The 19,216-nt window shown below is 38.0% G+C and overlaps 1 protein-coding gene across 4 annotated transcripts in view; it reads right to left on the minus strand.

The window, feature by feature from the left end:
- Window positions 1-19,216, minus strand: part of glis1b (GLIS family zinc finger 1b) — a 102,697-nt gene that overhangs the window by 56,766 nt on the left and 26,715 nt on the right. For all 4 annotated transcript variants that reach the window (XM_055167707.2, XM_055167709.2, XM_055167708.2 and 1 more), the window contains 2 exons: window positions 14,022-14,211; window positions 9,379-10,663 (listed from right to left, as the gene is read on the minus strand). In XM_055167707.2, the coding sequence (XP_055023682.2) occupies window positions 9,379-10,663; window positions 14,022-14,211 (1,475 nt within the window). The remainder of the gene's footprint in view (window positions 1-9,378; window positions 10,664-14,021; window positions 14,212-19,216) is intronic.

The following is a 19,216-nucleotide window of genomic DNA, read 5'->3' on the forward strand; positions in this document are numbered from 1 at the left end:
ATCGTGAGGTGAAGCCGCAGTATCAAGGCCCCAACCATTTTCTCATTTGACTCAATTACACAAACCAAGTCATCACACACCCTTTTCACCAGATTAAACCAAACTTATTAGAAAAACGAACACTTAAAAGTACGTTTGGCTCACAGCCCACGGAGTGCCACAGCCTGGGATGATGTATTTTTGTAGGGTAACCTAGAATTTAGCATGATACTGGCTCCCTCGCAAAAAAAAACCCATACATTTTTCCTATAGAGTTTTGGATTATCGCAAAAAAAGCTCTGTGTTTAACAAATATTTATGACACTTACACGTTTGTCCGACAAGTTAGTCTCTACAGATGAACACAGCTTTTCTATTGGAAAAATGAATGAGCTTTTTTGCGAGTGAACCAGTGTCCTGCTAACTTCCGGGTTGGCCTACAAATACTATATATTGCCGTTTCTTAATTCCAAGAACGCAAAGAACAGACTTGCGTTCTCGTGGAGATCGGTCTTGCAAGGCGACCTTGGAAGAACGAACTCAGAAGGTCGCGAGAACACAGAATGCACTTGTGAGAATTGTGATGCGTGCGATCTTCCTGTTGGTCGCCTGACCTCTGCCATTGTTTTGCCGCAATGACTTCTGGGGCGTAAAGCAATTTCAGTACGCAAGTCTGCACTTGATGCATCCTCGATATCAAGAAAACATCCGGGTATTTTCATGCGTCCTCTGTACTTGCGTTCTTGAGAATTGGAATTGAACTTCGACGGTAAATGATGACGTAGTGCAAGAACACAAGGACGCAAGATCGCTGAAGAACGCATATTGAGAAACAGCCTATGTCATCCCTGCGGCTCTCCATTCATTTTCATGAAGAGGGCGGGGTTTATGATCATACTACAGCCTGCCACCAGAGGGCGGTCAAAATATTTTGGCTTCACTTTTGAAGAAGTGTGTAGCACCTTTGATGCACACCCGTAAATAAATCAGAAATAAGATCAATTTTAACTTATGAATTACTATTTGTAGAAGGTAATGAGATAAAATCTATGAGATAAAATAATGACATAAACCTACATTTCATTGCAAAATGTATTGTGTATAACTGTATATGTATAACTGTATATTTCAAGACTATTTTCACAGTTAGTATCACCACTGTACATGTACACATACATTATTGTATACATTTCATTAACTTCTGTTTAGTCTTATGTCTCTACTTCCTGTACTGATGTGTATTTGCTGTAATTCATGCTTTGCTACAATACAAAATTGTGAAACGCAGTACAGAAATGAAAATGAATTAAAAAATGATTCATATTTGAAAATGATTTATGTCTCAAAACAAAAAACAAACCAAACTGGTAACAACATTCATTTCATAGTTCTTAAATCCTAATGCATGTCAACAATTGTCAAGTTTATGTTGATTTATATTTCACCTAAGGAATTTTAGGAGAAACATGCAAGACAAGTTGATGTTTAACAAAACACAACTGAGAACGGCATTAATTCTCCTAAGCTATGAGAAAGCATAATAACATTTCCCTCTGGGATAGCTGTGGCTACCTGCTAGCATAATGGAGCTCAGAGAATTGGCAGTTGCTAAGTAAGTAGTCAGGTCTGGATGTCAGCAGCTCATTCTAGTACAGTACATCAACATTAGTATCAACAGCACTTGCTGCCCTCGTCGGGTAAAAGCCCAGACAGCTCGTGTTTCGCCCGCATTCAGAGGAAAAGTCGGCTCATGCACAGGCCGCGTGTTTTAATTAGCTAATGGCGCAAGTCGTTTCATCTCAAGCATCTGTGTTGATTGCTCACAAAAGCCTCCATTTACCCCAAACACTGCATCTTGGCAAAGGTTCGGGCCGTATGTCTGAACGTCTGCTGCTGGAGAATTTTGAGCACCCTTCCAAAAACCAGTCTAATAAATCTTTATATATTTGCCGGCTTCACACCAGCAAAGGAGGAAAAAAGGAAATTCCATGATCTATGCTTTTTCCAGCAGGTTATTTCAGCCAATTTTCCTTCAAGTAAAGTCTGTACGTTCAAATTTTGAAATTAATGCATATTTTTAAGGGTGGTGCCACATTAAATTGTGGTGTGGTTCAGGAAGTAAATCTTAATATTCGTTAACAATACTAAAATGAAAATTTTTTTTGGAAGCTAAATGTTAACCCACCGTTAACAATGAAGATGACTACATCTAATAAAATGAAAAATGAAAGAACATGGGACTGTTAAAAATTAAGTGCCACATAAATAATGCATTACTGATACTTGCACAGACGCAAACACAACCAATGTAATGTTTTATCTATGAATATATAGAAAATGATTTCTGAATGTTGGCTTTTTGTCACAAAGCAACAAATAAATGAAAAATATTTGTTTAATATATGATTAAACGGTAACATTCACAATTAGATAGACATTAGCTAGCTTGAACAATGACCACACTGTAAAACTTAAAAGCTAACTCAACTCAAACCATTTAAGTAAACCGGTTGCATTAGTTTTAAAACGCATACATTTGAGTACTGTGAACTTAAACAAATGTAGTCATATGCAGTTATGCACTTATATTTAAGTTCACACTACTTAAATATAAGTGCATAATTGCACATGACTCAAGTTCACAGTACTTTAATTTATGTTTTAAAACTTAAATGGCCTAATGTAACCGGTTTACTTAAATGGTTTGAGTTAAGTTAACTGTTAGGTTTTACAGTGCAGTATCTATTTTTTTAGCATTTATTAATCTTCGTTAATGTTAATGCCAATATAATTGTTTTTGTGAGTTCATTGTGCATTAACTAATTTTAACACTGGTGACTTCAGTTTTTAAAAAATGCAATGAACAAACAACAAACAAAGATTAATAAATGCTGTATTGTTCATTGTTAGTTCATGTTAGCTAATGCATTAACTAATGATAACAAATAAAGAGCTCAGATGCAATACCCAAAACTCTGACGTGTTTTCTTGTAAATGAGCATTTTCTTTATTAGCCTCTTAATAAAAACACAGCAGTATTTTTTAAATTACGTATACCTAAGGCCAGGATTAAGCGGATTTGAAGCAAAAAGAATTTGATATACATATAATAAGTGCATTTAGTGGCTTTTGCATCTGTGCTCCTCAAATACAACCTTACTATAAAGTGTTACCGATTAAACAGTCATAGCTAAGGGAAATATTCAATTTTTGTAACAACCTTGAATCCATACAGCTGAAGAACATTATGATTAAAACGGCAAAAAATCAGTTCCAAAATAAACAAATAATCTGCATCAGTATGAGTGAATGTCGCCATGGAAAAGCCAAAGTAGTAAAATCTAAAAAGGTCAGAGGAATTAATATAAAGTGTTATTATGACTATGAGAACTCGTAACCACATGAAACAAAACAGCAAAGCCCATATACTGCCATCTCCGAACCTGTCACAGCAGGCACAAACCACAGAAAAGTCAAGAAAACATTGTATTGATTACAGTGGTGAAATACTTAAATCTCAGTACAAGCGCTCTAAACAAAAGCCAAGATATTACTGTAATATAATTTAAATATATTCCAAAATAAACTCACTAAATAAATAATCACTAACATCCAACAAATAAAACTGAATATAGACTAAATGGTTCCATAATGAACCTTTATCATCTGAAGATCCTTACTGGTTCACAAAAGGTTCTTTGTAGTGAAAAACCTTTTAAGCACCTTTGTTTTAAAGAGAGTAAGTGGCATCGCTGGAATATTAAAAGTGCTTTGATGAATATCTACATAAGGTTACTGTGATAGGTGAATCAAAATCCAATGTTGACTCCAGTACTGGGCCAGTGTCAGGACACCAGTTGCTGGATATATTTTTAATATTAATGCAGACCAGAACGGCATAAAAGCAATAAACTAAAACAACACTTGAATTAGGCCTGAAACACAACAGGATATTGCAGTAAGATTATGTTGTTTCCTTTTAGATAACATTACCCTCTGCTGTCCGACTACTACAAAACAGCCTGCGGTGCTTTTTAATTGGGGAGGGGGAACCAAGCAGTGCCTTGAAATTTGGCAGAACGATTTGCCGAGCTCACTGCTTGCAGATGTACCCGCGTTTTACGTGCCGGAGCATAAACCGCATCCAGGTATGGACGGTGACAAAGCCGAGAGTCAGAACCCCGTCCTGTGTTTGTGATAATGACTTTTCCCTGCCAAGGCGCTGCACGATACAAATCAAACGCAGCACAGCTGGGAAAGAGAGAGAGAGAGAGAGTGAGAGGAACGAGGGAGTGTTGTGTTTGGATGCGAGGGAAACGTGCCTCGTGCGCTCTCCGAGGAATCTGCAGTTGGAAAGATAATAAAGGGATTAGCTGGGTTTTCTGAAGAGATTCGCTTCTAAATCAAAATGTCTCATCGGTTTCCTCTGCGCAAATAGCTCAGATTCCAAAACGTCTTCGTATATTGCGAGGGCCGAGAATGCTACATGTTTCAGACAAATCTTTTCCGGAGGAAGTCAGAGGAAGGCAGTCACTGCGTGTAGTACACACTATGTACTCAGTATGAATTTTCTGAGGCCAGTATCATCTTAAATACAACAACTTTTTTGATTACTACATCAAAGTATGCACCATTTTCCATTAGGGCTGGGTTAAAATATTGATTCATCAATGCATTGCAATTATTTGTTTCTCAATTCAATATCGATTCATCAAATCCTATGAATCGATTCAGCCCCCGGCCAGTGGCGGCGCTGTGGGCAACACTCTAGTGAGAGCGTTCAGCGTTGTACAAGACGCACTTTATCAAAACAGAAAGATCAAAGATGGCAAACAGCAGCACTTCTTTCAAGCATGCACCATCAACGTGATCAAACATTAGTAATACTACACACATTATTATTGAATCGATATCAAAGCAAGTAAATCATTACCGAATTGAATCGAAGCCTCAAGAATCCAAATCGAATCGAATTGCGAAATTCTTAACAATACCCAGCCCTATTTTCCATCTAAGGAAGATATTGAGTCTCATTCACTAAGCATCCGTACGCACAAATTTGTACGTGAGATGTGCGTACGCATGTTTTCACGAACAAATCGTGATTCAACAAAAACTTTCGCATAAAAATTCCTTCTAAATGTACAGAAAAATTCAAGAAAACCTAAAACCACTCAAACGCAATAAGCACGTATAATACTAGGCTATAATTATAATGTTTATAATAATGTTGATATATAAAATTTACATGATTATATATTATATTATAATATGTTCTGTATTATATATTACTATACATGATCTATATTATTATTATATACATTATATTACACATTATTATAGCCTACTTATTTTTCTACACATATAGACGGTTTCATCGGACGCACGTGCGCTGATGCGATACACGTCTGGATCCGAACTTTACTTACGGTTTCGTTTATTTTAATGGTCTGACTAGTTGCTAAACTGATCTCTTGAACAAATGCCTCATCGAAAATAACAAATGTTTGGTTTCCTAGGTAATCTATGTCTTGTTTTTTGCTTGTTATATAAATAAACTACGTTTAAAGAACTTTGTTGTTATTTATTCTTAGCGGAGTTTACCGGAAGTTACGTGCGGACCACGACAGCCGCTTGTTTATGTTGTTACTGCTGAAACCATCTATAAACATGATGCACGTAATGACAAACTTCACGCTTTCCTTCCTCACTTTTTAAATCTATATTAAAGCGTCTGCTTAATGCCTAATGTAAACGTCATGTAAATGTAATGAGGAGTCCAAACATCAATCACTTGATCTCCTGTCTGTTTTATTTTAGATACAGATGCGTGTCTCTGTCATATTAATTTAATGTCATATTTGTTAACGCATCCAATACTTATTTACTGTTACTCCGGTCGGTGGACAGCACTGTTCTTCCAGCGACAGCAAAACCTCACAAATAAAAAATGCAAACCAAAACAGAACTTTACCGATAATAAATATGATCATGGATTTCTTTTCTGTGAACTAGCGCTACGCTACGGAAAGCCCTTACATGGAGCTGGTTTGGGCGTGTTTTATGCAAATTACCAACCTCGTGCACACGGGCGCTTATGTGGAACACTCCAAATTCACTAACGTAAGAACAAGTATAAGAACAAATGCGGAAAGTTTTCGTGAGAAGTTCAATACGAAATGCATAAATATATATGAAAAACGTACGCAATTATTAAATGAGACCCAATGTTTCCAAAGTATATGATGATATTCGTTAAAATATTATTTAGCTAAATATTATTCACCATTTGATACGTTGTTCCTGTAACTCAACGCTAAAGGTTGTGGGGTTGATTCCCAGAGAACACACATGCAGATAAAATGAAGAGCTTGGAAGTCACTTTGGATAGAAGCATCTGTCACGGATAAATGCAAATGTAATCCGGTCTATGGAATAATACTGGTACATTTACACCATTAACACAAACATTTTGTTTGTTAAGTGAGGTGCATCACACCTATGAATTAATGACCTGACTATAAATTATGTTTCTTATCCAGAAAGGAAACATTAAGGCATGTTTGGTTCTAGTCCAGGATACCGACTGCCTGAGAATGAAGGAAATTAAGTTTACATAGTGAGAAGCCTTCACAATATCCAGCGACAGCATTCAGCCTTTTTACTACAATACACTGGTTTGTTTCTATCTTCGTTTCTGGTAAGCATCCTAAATAAACCAAGTGTTTGTTAACATTAGGGCCGGTTTTGCCACATACTTTGGGCAACGTTTCAAGAGAAAGAGCAGAACCCTACAGCACTGCTGTACATCATAAGCTTGTAAAAGAAAGTGAGACAGATTATGGTTTTTATAAAAAAAAAAAAAAAACTGAAATTAAACCCATACAACAACAAGGGACCAATGGTAGGATACAATCTTACACACTTTAAAGGAAAACACCACCATATTTCAATATTTTACTATGTTCTTACCTCAACTTAGATGAATTAATACATACCTATCTTTTTTAAATGCATGCACTTTTAATATTTGTGCAGTGCATTGTGAATGTGTTGGCATTTAGCCTAGCCCCATTCATTCCTATGGTTCCAAACAGGGATGAATTTAGAAGCCACCAAACACTTCCATCTTTTCCCTATTTAAAGTAAGTATGGTGGCACAAAATAAAACTTTTGTTTGGAGCCATAGGAATGAATGGGGCTAGGCTAAATGCTAACACATTCACAAAGCCCTGTACAAAGATTAAAAGTGCACACATTGAAAAAACATAGGTATGTATTATAATTCATCTTGAGGTAAAAACATAGCAAAATATTAAAAAACGGTGGTGTTTTCCTTTAAGCTATAATACTGTATTTATGAATTCTACAAACATTGCCGAAAATGCACAGATCCAGTCACATCCTTGTTGATCCTGCTGCTAAACCAATATCCGAACAAAGGTCCTCAATTAAGGGATAGTTTCATCCGAAAATGAAAATTCTGTCATCATTTACTCATCCTCATGTTTTGCATACCTGTATGAGTTTCTTTATTCTGTTGAACACAAAATAAGATAAAAAATTTAATAAATAAAGCTTACCACACAGTTGACGGTACCCACACTCTAAAAATGGCTTGGTTAAAAAATTACCTAATGTTGGGTTGTTGTTATGCAACCATGGGGTATAACAACCCAGCATTGGGTCAATATTAACCCAGCAGAGTGTTCTGTCCAACATTTACTCGTTATGGGTCAACAATAACCCAGCCATTTTTAGAGTGCATTGACTTCCATAGTAGGAAAAAACACTAATTTTAAACTATGCTTACCATCATTTATTAAAATATCTTTAACCGAATAAAGAAACTCATTTGGGTTTAGAACAACACAAGTGTGAGTAAATGATAACAGAATATAAATTTTTGGGTAAACCCCTCTAAAGGAACTTTATATTAGCAAACATAAATATTACTATAGTAACATTTTCCGCATATTAGAATATAGCTGTCTCTTATTCATATAGCTAAGCAAACTACTTTGATACTTAAAGGTATCACGGGATTTGTAAGAACAGGCCGACTTCTAAAACAAGCCGTTTAAGTATCAGTAAAATAAAAGGCTTTTTGGACAGGGTCTTGTATATGGAATAGAAAATATCAAATGCAAAATCAAACATTCAGTGATTGAGCAAGAAGGGGGAATTTCACTTGCCATCTCTTCTGCGGCTCCGTTCTTACAGACTACTACATTTTTCCAAGTGTTTAGTTTGGATAAAGAGCCAATTCGCTTAATACTTGTGGGACGGCTAAACGTTTAAACCTCACATTTAAAGGGATCAAGTGCATGCATTGTTTGGTTATGTTAAACAGATGTGTACGTTTTTTTTTTTAAAGATCTCAATCACTTTTTGAGAGGGAGAGAAAGAGATTGAGAGGTAGAGACAGAAAAAGATCTTAAGAAAATAAACACGGTTTCACCCTATACAAATTGCGGACTAATTGTGTATTTGGACTCAATCGTTGGTGGAGATGGAGCTCTTTTTCCATCTGTGTTGAGATTGTTAGAAAAGGCACTTTGACATTGATTAGAGTGTTGACTTGTGGAATTTGAGCGTTTTACCTGGATGACTTGGGTTTCACCACAACACTATTTATACAGCTAGACTACAGGTCCAATTAAATAACTAAACCCGTCAGTGGAAAAGTTAGCTGAGCTTTCAGTTGAAATCATAATTTCTTATGCCATGCGATAGGGTTGCGAAAAAAGCGAGAGGAAAAAGACATAGGTGGGCTGTTGAAAGCTGTTAGAAAAAGGACGCTTGGAGAGATTTTCCATAAACGTCCAAATCAAATCTTATGCAGACAAAAGAATAAAAGAAAATGGATTTGTGGGGCCTTTATAAAGCTTAATTGTATAAGATGAATAATTTGTCCTCTGTGTCTAATACTTAAAAAAAAAAACGAATGTTAAAAACTGACCCCGTTAATAAAAATATATAATGGCCACTCATAGCCACCCAAAATAAAGTCAGGGAGGAATCCAATAAAAACAACTCCAATACCCTACATTATATATACATCTTTCATGGCTTTTTATTTTACCCTGTCTCTAGCTATAAATCACCTCTCTAGATTTTATAATGCCATAATTTCATAAAGAGCACAATACTGGCAGAAAAAAAATGCATAGTCAATAAATTGTCTCAAGCTGTCACTATGGCAGTATTCTTTAAACACGTTCTAATATGTACCATAAAGATACAGATATATATATATTTGCTATCAATATGTACCTGTAAGGTACTAATATGCACTTTTTGGTATAAAGGTGTATTTTTTTGAAAGTACAGGACAGTGTGGGAAGAATATTGTGCACCACTGACAGCAAGTTTATTAAATAAGCTGTGGACACTCACCATGCATTTGTTAGGCTTCTCACCCGAATGCACTCTCATGTGGATAAGTAATTTATAGCGGGCGTTGAAGGGTTTGTACCGCCTGACACATCCGGCCCAAAAGCAGGTGAAGTCCTCGCCCTTTCGCTGGTCAATGTGGACCTTCTCAATATGCCTAACCAGTTCTTCCTGCTGTTCATACGCCGCACTGCAGTCAATCCAGCGGCATATTTGCTTATCGCTAAATACTCCACTGGCATCCTCTCTGTCGCCCACCTGCTGCTCTGCCAGGCCTGTGGTTTTAGGTTGTGCCAGCAAGCCTGAGGGTGGCGACTGCTGACTTTGAAGATGCAGTAGAGCTCCTGGGCCGGAGCCCATGTACTGGTGCAGGTGGTAGGGAGGGGGCATGGGTGGCCGCGGGGGGCCAGTCTGGTGATGGTGGGGATGCCCACTGCGTTGGTGGCCGTGCTGGTGGTTTCCACGGCTCGTCAAATGGTGATATTGATAGAGCTCCTCCTCACTTGGAGAGAACTCATCTACTGGTTCCTGTTTCAGCGATGCCGTACCGACAGCATTTCCACGCTGACAGCCCTCTAGCAGGTTACCGGGCTGCATGAGAAGTCCAAGCCCGTCATTGCTCCCCATGCCAGGCTGCATGGATCCTACGTCCTCACACTGCTCCAATGATGACACTGAGGTGGTGGACGACGAAGAAGTGAGGGGCAGGAGGCAGCTGGAGGCTGAGGGTGACGGAAGCTGACAGTTGTCCTGCGGGCTGGGAGTGGGGAGAGGCTTGTGGGATGTCGTCGAGATGGGCCGGGAGAATGCGGCCGTAGTGGGCGAGGACGAATTGGTGCGTAGTCCGTTAACGCACGCCACCGTTGACATCTGGGAGGAGCAGATGTTGGCGGCGATATCGATTCCTTCCGAGGCTGCCACGGCAGCTGACTGGGAGGCCACGGAAAGGCACCGTCTCTTCAGCCCGCTAGCATTCAGCCGTGCTGAGTGACGCGAGCTCGGGGACAAAGACAGCGGGGAGGAGCCATCTTCATTATTAAATGGATACACGGTCACCGCCATCGCCGACAACGACAGAGCGGTTGCTATGCTACCGCTGCCGCCACTACCAGGACGGTCTGATTCCCTCTGACCCGAGCACATCCCTCCCGAAAAGTCGCCCAATCCCGATCCCAGTTTATATCCCATGGAGTCCTCCTGTTTGATGGGGTACGAGTGCAATGCCCGACATCCATTCAAGCCACTGGGCAGAGAGGATGAGCTGATGTCCGTCTGAAAGCCAGAAGACCTGTGGGAGAGAGAAACACACCCAGAGGAATATGAGGAGCATTTAGGCAGAGCAGAGCAGGAAGAATATGAACGCTATTAGCAGCCCGGCCTGTTGAAAGATAAAGGCCAGGGATTCTCAAAGCACTGCCAACTCTTCCTTCCCACCTATTGCACTTCCATACACCACGCAAACAGACAAGCTCTGTGCTCCAGTACTGGCAAACCTCTCTATTACACTGCCCACATTTCAAAGGACATTGAATGAAGATTCATTTTTCAGGGTCCTCTTAGTTCATGCTATTTGTTTTGTAGCGATCAGAAATAAGCTGCTTTGTAAAGCCCACTCTTACAGGAAACAGCCATTGGATGGATTTCATAAATGTGGTGGGCTTAAACATCGGTTAGATCCACCACAAACGCTCCCGTGCAATTCCATGAATAAATAATGCAGGAAATTTGGCCCGAACTCTAGTTATGAATGGGTATTTAAAAATAAGACGAAAGAGAGATGAATACAGGCAGGCTGTCATGCTCTGCGACTGACAGGCTTTGATGACACAATAGAGGTTAACCCAAGCCTACATGTGGGCTAAATAGAAGTCACCTGGTTGGGTTGTATAATGGCGGGCCTCTAAACGCTCTGTTTACAATACTGCCTATTATAGTGAGAATCTTTGCCCCCCTTTAATGGGGGAGAGGTCATATTTCCCAGTGCGTCGCTGTGATCTTCCACATAATAATTCCTGTCAGTTTGCTCATTATGGATTTTTGCGCAAAGCTCTTGAATGAGAAGGCCCCTCTGTCTCAGCCCATGAAGGATTTGTCTATGTCCCTTATTCACTTGGTGCACTCGGTGCGGGAAACCGCTAATGCTAGCTTACTGACTGAGCTGAAGCGTCAACTTTGTTATGAGTCGCTCCTTTCAGGCTCACCACTTCCTGTTTGGCTGGGGCAATGACATTTAGCGACAGTACTGGAAGAGTTGGAAAGCATGTTTGAGCGAAAGCACGCTGGATAACACCCCGCACTAAAACCATGGGTTTCAGTTGCACTGCGTCTGCACAGGAGCCGACAGAAACCGATGGCACTTGTAAACGGTAGTAAACGGTGCCAAGCAGTACCATAAGTCCTGTTTTAAAGGCTCTTTCTTTACTTAGTAGTGCACAAATGGGTTGTAAAAAACAACCTAAATTCCTATTATACATTTGTTTATTTAGTCAATGCTCTTATGCAAATTCCAAATGAGGAACCATTTTTCATTTTGTTTCAAGCTAAATTATATAATTTTATTCTTTTTAAATGATCTACTTATTAAGGGTCAATTTACTAGCAGCTTACGCCAGCGCAAACCATAATTTTGGCGTTAAATAACGACGCCCAGTTGATAATTAGCGCTGAAAAGGTGTGGTCTAGTTATTTTTGCGACGGACCTTATTGCATATGCATTTCTAGGAGTTTTTTTGGGAGGAGAGTATTCAAATGATTCACGCAACACAATTTACTAATGTTTGCGCGTGTTATGACTGGTATTTGCACCATTATTTAACAACGAAAAAAGCATGTCTTAAATTGCTTAGCGCGTGAAATGGCTGCAATTATTGCTAAAAAAAGAAACATCACAGAGCGCAAAGAACGCGTGATATAAGGCAGATGATTTTTTTAACATGTAACAGTTTAGTTGGAATGCCACAGGAACATATAATTCAAAAACATTATTTGCCATGTCATGTTATTTTTATTTGCTAAAGTAAATAAAATAGGAGTCACTAGAAGTCGTCACACGATACCATACGTACAAAACTTCTTGTAAACCTTCATTTTTTGTCCTCCAGTTCTTTTCAGATTCTTATGGCTTCATTAGCTGGGATTACACACCCTGAATTTTCGCAGTGATGTCCGTGGCGCTGATCAGCTCGGCTCATTTGAGACCCTGAACTAGTAGATTGCGTTGGTTATTAAATCAGCTGTTGCGCCTGTGTTTTTTAATTTGCGTCTTTTAGTAATAACCCGCAGATATTACCACTCCCATCTGCACTTTTTTGGAATTGTGTCCTTACGCTAATTTGCCCTGTTTAGTAAGTCTGGCCCTAAATCTACTTTAAAAATTTAAAAACTACTGAGACCATCCTAATACTTTGTAATTTTACAAATACTTTAAGAGCTTTGACTTTGTACAGTGCTTTGTTACTATTTTTTTGTTTTGAACAGTGGGTTTTATGGATTTATTTCTGTGTTTTAATCACTCACATAAAATGAAATGTGACATTTTTCTACATAAAATCAACTTTCATAATGTAAAGAATATCCTGTAAAAATATATCTTTAATATCTTTAATACTGACTAACTAAGGCCATGTCAAAGACTGGGATTAAAGTGAAATCAATGCTCCTAATTAGGGATGCACGATATATCGGCTGACATATCGTTATCGGCCGATAACTGCATATTTTTAATATTATCGGTTATCAGTCTGATAGCAAAATTAGGCCGATAAATGAAAACCGATAAATGATGGATTATTTTGGTTTGTTGAACCACTTCACTTGCTCATTGCTGGCCATGTGGAGTTTTGATTTGTGCTTTCTGTGACATAGCACGAAGATGACACGTGTTGCAGGCTTAAGAAGAGTATGCTAGTTTAGCGCAAAGACAAGATGTCCGCGGTCTGGGAGTTTTTCATTGTGAAAATAATATATATATCGGTTATTGGCCCCCAAATATAAAGAGTTATCGGTTATCGGTATTGGCCAAAATTTCCATATCGGTGCATCCCTACTCCTAATCTCAAAATTACTTTAAATTATGAGACTCCAGCCTCGCAAGTGATAACCAATGTTATGTTAACAAGGTTTATTACAGTTTTTCTCAGTCGCTTTCGTACATTTCTTAGATCAGAATTGAATTTCTTAAAACTACCTGTTCAATTATCACATCATTGTGTCACTTGTGCACATCAAAAAAGCAGTTTCTCATTTCTTTGAACACGTTGCAAATGCTTTGGTACATCCATGCAATTGATTATGTACAATTCTCTGATGTTTCCTACATTATCAGTTGCTTATGCCATGTTGATCAAAATGTATTATTATGGGTCTCTGTTGAATAGTCTCACCCCCCACAACATTTAGGTATACGTTATGAGGCTATGAGTAACCTACTTTTACCCTAAATAACCTTGAATTTGGTGGCTTTTGCAGGTTATCCATAGTGTTTTGATATTTGAAAAAAAAATTCTCAAATTTTTTTTGAGAAATGCACAAATTGTTTGCAAATGTCGAGGATGATTCGAGAAATGTACCAAGCGACTGAGAAAAACTGTAATAAAAATGTCAGATCTTAAAGGCCTAACTGAGTTTGATGTGATGGGAAATCTTACCTGCGATCACGGTGAGGGCTTTCCTGTAGGTGAAGGGTCTGTGTGGGCTGTTCACAGTGGCTACTGTGGTGGTACTGGGCACCTGACTGAACTGACAGGTTCTGTCCACAGCGCATCGAGGTCCCATCTTCTCCTGTCATGTCAGGATCACTCTCCTTCTCTAAACAGAATGAGATACATCCTCCATTCACTGCAGGTGGGAGATAAAGTGGGTATATTGTTAAGTATCCAGTAACACTTACTGCAACCTTTTTTCAACATTTTAAAAAGCTTACACTACATTACAGCTTGATATTTTTATAACAAAGGTCATTTGTGACCTAGTCTGTGAAAAGCCAGTTTAAGTTATTTTGCGATTTACTGTTTCTACATAAAATTATTCAATCTACTTTACACACAAATGATAAAATTACTGAGGCCATCCTAATACTGTCATTTTACAAATACTTTAAGAGCTCTTTGATTCTGTGCTATATACAGTTGTGTGTTTTAGTGGCTTTAATGGATAGTTTTTGTGTTTTGATCTAAATTAAATGTGTCTGTGAAAACCTAGCTATCATCATTTACTATTTTTTGTGATTTACTATTATTAATGTTATTTTCTAAACAAAATCAACCTACATAATGTAAAGAAAATTCTGTGAAAATATAATATTGATATATTTAATATTGACTGAGTATAAGGTAATGTCAAAAAATGAAATTTAAGTAAAATCAATTATTGAAATAAAAATGTTATGCTCCTAATTCATAATTAAATGTTTTAAGAAACAAAATAAATCATAAAAATGCTTGGCAAAACATAACAAATGATACTAATATTTCTTTTGTCATGAAATCAAAAATGTTTATTAGCTTTGAGGTCACATATATACATATATGCTAGCGTACCCATATAAATGTTAACAAAACTCATTTATTTGAGCAACTGTACTATTAACAATGTCAAGGTCACGGGTTCAATTCCCAGAGAAAACACGGATTGAAAAATGTAAACCTAATTGCACTGTAAATCGCTTTGGATAGAACCGTCTGCCAAATGCATAAATGTAAATATATGCAATTAAAGTTTACAGTCTCTCTCTTCCTGGAAAATGGACCAAAAATATAGAGGACTCGTACTGCACGCTTTGTCCAATAAAATGCTTTCTAAAGCAAGAATGTTCCTCCCCCTAATACTGCCTTTAGGGATCTTTTGAGAGCACCGAGTCCGTCCGCTCATTGCCGTGTCATTGCACAAAGAGAGCTCTCAAACAAAGTGAAGCAAATGTCATCAAAATAAACAAAGATCGCCGCAGTACAATTCAAAATAAAATGGTTACGTAGTATTTGGAAATATTTCCTCGAGGAAAGCCGACACTCTTTTTGACTCCAGTGTGGGTGACCGCATCTTATTTTAAGTGTTCCTAAATCAATTTCAGAAATCTAATTTGCCCTCGATGATGACATTAATAATGTAACACTCAATGATCAAATCCACTGTCTAAACATTTGGATAAAGCCAAACCAAAGACAAAAGAGGTTAGGTAAAGCAAAGAGACTTTGTTTGAATAAGAAATAAACAGATTAAGGTGACAAATAATTGCTTTTAAAGTAAAACTTTCAAGAGAAATAAGTGTTGAGAGAAATTGGTGGAGTAAGTCATACAACATGTAGGTCTTGTAAAACACATGCTGGATTTGCTCAGCTCTATAAACAGAAAAAACAAGCTATGTTGTATCCATTCTGGTTTTCAAAAAACAATAATAGTTGTTTAATAAATCTTGGATCATTTTTTCTTGGCTTAGCATTTCCACATTTGGAACGTCAAACTGTGTTTGCGTATAACATCACTGCTTGCTGAGCCAAAGCCAAGGATTTCTTGCTTCATCTTGAGAGGATTGAGAGGTTTGTCAGTGATGGTGGGATAATTTGTTAGACACAAATACTGACTCATGTTCTCGCAACTAAGTGCGCTATTCTTGTACTCCTTGTCAACTTGTTAGTACACTACTAAGCTGATTTTAAACCTATTTTGGATGCAAAACACATCATCTGTTTCATAAACTCATTTTTAATGCCAAGTCGAGTAGAGGTAACCTATATACTGTTGATTAGAAAATTCAGCCAGAAGCCACAGGAATGTTCAGCACAAATCTGTTCGACAGATTCTCATAATTGCCCAATGTCATATCTGGGACATTACTATTCCTTGAATTCTAGCCTCAAGTGGCAGTTCCTGAAAACGCCTGTGACGTTACTGCCTATACCCCAAAAAACGGCAAATTCGAGGAACCTTGAGAACAGAACAGACATTATGCACCATTTTAAAATAACAGGTGAATCTCTGAGGCATTTGAACTTTTCATTTAATCCAAAACATTACAAATAGCAGATGAAGCTATGCAGCCCTGTGTAGAAGGTGATGAGTGGAGCTTCAATGTTTCTCCACAACCTTGGGCAAAAAAGAAATTTGCACATCTAACCTGCAAAAGATGAGGAAAATGGCAGGGAATCAAACATTCTTGACATCGGAATGGTTCACACTCCATATGTCTCTCTTAACATATTATTGTCCAACTCAAAGCGCTTCCAAGTTACATCAATTGGGATCCAAGTCCACGCTAAAAGCCTTGGTTTTTACGTACAGAAAGAACTGTGGGGGAGGTTTAGGATAAAACGTTTTGTTACATTACTTGAATTAGTCTCAGCAAGGGCGAATAAGTGAATCTCATCCACATTTGGAAACTTGGACCGAACTTGAAATGTGATTTATATCGAATAGGCCACGGTAATTCAGTGCTGGGTATTGCATTCAATGTTGGTTTTTGTGAGAAGGTGAATGTTTGTAAAAGTTCCAGTTTACAAAGCTGGGGAAAAGAAAGGAGAATGAAAAACAGGTTCCAACTGTGAAGAACAACATGTTGACCAATAAATACCTGCACTTAAAACATTTTATCTTCAGATACTGTACATGAATATATTTGTTTTTATAATTTTGGAAATTGCGGAAAAAAAGAGAAGAAAAGATTCAAAGACCAGATTCAAACCTGAGCCTCCCACATGAGAACCACAGCTTAAAGGGATAGTTGTCCAATAAAGACAATTCTGTCATCATAAACTCACTCTCAAGTCGTTACAAACATATATACATGTCTTTGTTCTGATGAACATGTTTGTAACCAAACCGTTCATGAGCACCAATGACTTCCATAGTATTTTTCTTTCCTACTATGGAAGTAAATGGAGCCCATGTTTTCTGCTTGTCCACAAATATCTTCTTTTTTTATAGGAGAGGTTTGTAAAAACCTTGAGAGTGAGTATATAATGACAGAATTTTATTTTTTTGGTGAACTATCCGTTTAATGCACCTGAACTATACATGCTAACCACAAGGCCAATGCTTTGACTGTATCCACCACCAGTAAATAGAAAAAATTGATTTTTACTTCCTACAAAGTGTCATTGAAAAATGTGTTACATTTTTTACACCACCAATAAATGAAAAAAATATGTTACACTCCCACTCTTGTAAGCGATTTACAACTGACGTGAAACTATAGCACGTCACTGCAAAACAATGATGTCACTGCCTAAACTCCCAATTCGACTACCCGTATGCAGCCATAATACAACATAGGAAGTTACCAGTCATAGAAACCTTTAAAAAAGCTTCTTTCCAAAATTTCACATCTGCATCTCAGACAGAGAAATCAAAGGAGCGGGATGATTCCAACACACTGGCTCTCATCACCACCTGGAAAACAGACAGAATACAAAGAGCGTTTTCTCGGTCCAAGAAGATTTTCATGGCCAAATGAAAGACAAAGTAAAGTAGGGAGCCGGTTTGTAAGCATTCAGGAGTCATTAGGAATGACAATCCTGGGTGTGAAATCATTGCTGTACATTGCCAGTTGCACCTGAGGGCAGAGCAAAACCTTGTGATGAAGACCAGCCTCAAGTTCTGGCCTCATTCACAAAAACACAAGAACATGGCCAGAAAACCAAAAACAGAAATGAAAAGGAGAGAATTGTCTTGTTTCATGTGCTCTTAGAAATCCTGTACCAGTAGCGCATATACTTAATTATTATGTACGAGGAAAAAAGTCAGATAGACAGACAGACAGACAGACAGACAGACAGACAGACAGACAGACAGACAGACAGAGAGACAGACAGACATATAGATAAATAGACAGACAGACAGACAGACAGATAGATAGATAGATAGAGAAATAGACAGACAGACAGGCAGGCAGGCAGACAGACAGACACAGAGAGATAGATAGATAGATAGATAGATAGATAGATAGATAGATAGATAGATAGATAGATAGATAGATAGATAGATAAATGGATAGACAGAAAGACAGACAGACATATAGACAGATAGATAGACAGATAGATAGACAGATAGACAGACAGACAGACAGAGAGATAGACAGAGAGATAGATAGATAGATAGATAGATAGATAGATAGATAGATAGATAGATAGATAGATAGATAGATAGATAGATAGAGACAGACAGACAGACAGACAGACAGACACAGACAGAGAGATTGACAGAGAGATTGACAGATAGATAGATAGATAGATAGATAGATAGATAGATAGATAGATAGATAGATAGATAGATAGATAGATAGATAGATAGAGACAGACAGACAGACAGACAGACAGACAGATAGACAGATAGATAGACAGACGGACAGAGAGATAGACAGAGAGATAGATACACAGACAGACAGACAGACACACAGAGAGATAGAAAGACAGATAGACAGACAGATATACAGACAGACAGACGGACAGATAGATAGACAGACACAGACAGAGAGATAGACAGAAAGATAGACAGAGAGATAGACTGATAGATAGATGGATAGATAGACGGATAGATAGATAGATAGATAGATAGATAGATAGATAGATAGATAGATAGATAGATAGATAGATAGACAGACAGACAGACGAATGGATAGACAGAGGGATATACAGAAAGACAGATAGACAGATGGATTGAAAGAGAGATAGACAGACAGACAGAGAGATAGACGGATGGAAAGATAGATAGACGGGTGGACGGACAGACAGACAGACAGACAGACAGTCGAAAGGACACTGGCACAAAGGCATACAGTAGAAGGACCCCAAACCCCAGCACCAGACCTTCACTGCATCTGATCAGCAGATGGGTCGACCATTATTACGTG

The sequence above is a fragment of the Misgurnus anguillicaudatus genome, chromosome 5 (assembly GCF_027580225.2).
Source record: "Misgurnus anguillicaudatus chromosome 5, ASM2758022v2, whole genome shotgun sequence".
Classification (NCBI taxonomy): domain Eukaryota; kingdom Metazoa; phylum Chordata; class Actinopteri; order Cypriniformes; family Cobitidae; genus Misgurnus; species Misgurnus anguillicaudatus.